General features: G+C 51.7%; 1 protein-coding gene across 1 annotated transcript in view; it reads right to left on the bottom strand.

The window, feature by feature from the left end:
- PRDM5 (PR domain 5) overlaps window positions 1–2,343 on the bottom strand; it is a 184,364-nt gene that overhangs the window by 171,600 nt on the left and 10,421 nt on the right. The window contains exon 4 of the mRNA XM_006772503.1: window positions 2,061–2,201. Within this exon, the coding sequence (XP_006772566.1) occupies window positions 2,061–2,201 (141 nt within the window). The remainder of the gene's footprint in view (window positions 1–2,060; window positions 2,202–2,343) is intronic.

The raw sequence follows: 2,343 nt of genomic DNA, 5'->3' as shown, positions 1-2,343 counted from the left end.
CCTCTTCTAGGGACCTTTCAGTAAAAGTGACTGCGGGGTCTGTCTGTGTCATCTGCATTCGGGGCGTCCTGTTCTTTAATCATCTTTTAATCCAGGAATAATCATGCAGAGCATCCCAGGAACGGAGCCTAATCCTCGGCTCTCGTCTCCGCGCGTGCGTCTCAGATCCTCTGCTGGATGGGGCCTGGCGACCTGAGCTCCCTCGCCTCTGAGCCGTGCTAATCCGTTGCGTTTAGTCAGTAATGGCGATGTCTTTAGCTACGGCTCTCAGGGCGAACAGAAAGGACCGTGAGGGTTTCCTGCTGGTGAGGAGATTATTTCTGGAAGCCCATCGGCCTGGCCTGGCCCTGTGCTCGTGTCCCTCCCTAATGGACCGGGGCTGACCGGAGAGATTGGGTGAGTGCAGGTGGGATAATCTGATGGTGAAATTCCTTCTGTTTTCACAGCAAGTCAAACGTGTGCCTTTTGCTGCTGAACTGAATTTTGCAACTGCTTTGAGAAGCTCATTTATACTATTTATAAATAAATAGGACCTTTTGTTTTTAAAATATGTTTTTATTAGAGAGAGAGAGAGAGAGACATCGTTGGTTGCCTCCTACATGAGCTCCGCTGGGGGGATTGGACCTCCAATGGGCATGTGCCCTGACCAGGAATCAAACCAGTGACATTTCGTTGTGCGGAAACGCTCAACCAACTGAGCCACACCAGCCAGGGCAAACCTTTCCTTCCTTTAGAGGAGCATCCGCGCCCACTATTTTTAATCTCACAGCAATCCTGGGGATAATGTCTCCATTTCCGAGATGAGGACACTCGGACTGAAAGAGATTAAGAGCCAACGACTGTCTCCCGAGAGCTTCGCTCAAATCTTCTTCCTCCAGGCCCAGTGATCACTTCCTCTTTCATGCTGGCAGCCCTTTAACCGTCCCAAACTCGAATGAATGAATGAATGAATGAATGAATACACACACACATACATACATGCATGCATTCATACATACATAAAAATTACACGACAGTGGAGGACAGAAAAGAGTAAAGAGCAGGCTAAAGACTAAATTCAAGGGTTTGTAAGAATGCAGTTCTGCACTGGCAGGAGCCCATCGTGCGGGAAGAGCTCCCTTGCGAAGAGATAGGAGGGAGGTCGGATCCAGAAAGAAAGGGAGGCGACGTACTCAGCGCCCTTTCCCCTGAGTCCCCGAAAAGCCCAGGGTGTCAGCACCACGTCCTGGGGAATCCTCTCTCACCCCCACCCCCCCGCCCCCAGATTCGGCTCCTCTCAGTGTGAAGGTGGCTTTGGCCCTGGGTTTTATCAGAGGGGTGGTGGAAGGAATGCACATGAAGAAACTGTTACTTTAACTTCTTTTGACAAGAACAAGGCCCCTCCCCTTTTTCTTCTCTCTGGAAGTAAGAATCATTTAGGGTTTAACCGTTTTAACTACTTAAGGCCCCCGACATATCTGTCTCGCAATCCGTGCTTAGATTGTATTATCTTGATGAGGGTTATTTTTAATTACTGTTTTGATTTTGCCTTGTGTTTGGCACGGAGGCCCCCTCAGGTGCCCGAGAGCAGGCAGGCTGCAGGGCTGCCATATAGTGTGGGGGAGGTGTGGGGGGCAGCAGGTACTTGGGACAACATGGGATCCTGTCCATCACGGAATCAAACTCCACTTCTTTAGTCCATCGCAGCTATTACTCTGTAGCAATAATAACTGATTTCTTCTGGATAGCACCTTACTGGTGAGCATCGTATTTGCCAACGCCACGGAATGTATAAGCAAACTGGAAACCTTGGCACCACTTTGAATCTTGTCTCAGCCCCCTGGAGGTCTGCTACTCGGCACGCTACTTTTTGTGTGTGTGAAGAAGGCAGAGAAAAGAGAAAGCTGGGAAATCGTGTGGATATAATAGTCTCAACGGAAAAGGAAGAAAGGATGTGGACAGTCCCTGGTCCACTCATGCTCCTCCCTGCAGAGAGCATTCATTCATTTAATGAATGAAAACGAGAAATCCAGTTCGCACAATGGAAGCCCTGGAGATGGCAGTCTCCATGCTGCTGTTACCCATGATGGTTGCAGGAGGGACCACAGCTCCTCCAAGCACAGCCCGAACCAGCTGCACCAGCTCCGGGAGCCGCCGCTGGGGTCCCGGGGGCTGGCAGGGGGCACTTCACACACCAGGTCACGGGGAGCTGAGCAGTCAGCCTGCGGACAGGAAGCCATCCCAGCGAACATGTGGCACAATTCTGCTAAGCACGGCCCAGGCAGCTGCCAGCCCCGTGTCCCAGCCCCAGCTGCCAGCCCCGTGTCCCAGCCCCAGCTCCCAGCCCCATGTCCCAGCCCCAGC

Source organism: Myotis davidii, unplaced genomic scaffold (assembly GCF_000327345.1).
Source record: "Myotis davidii unplaced genomic scaffold, ASM32734v1 scaffold446, whole genome shotgun sequence".
Lineage (NCBI taxonomy): Eukaryota > Metazoa > Chordata > Mammalia > Chiroptera > Vespertilionidae > Myotis > Myotis davidii.
The sequence above is the reverse complement of the archived record's forward strand: the minus strand, read 5'-3'. Positions and strand labels throughout refer to the sequence as shown.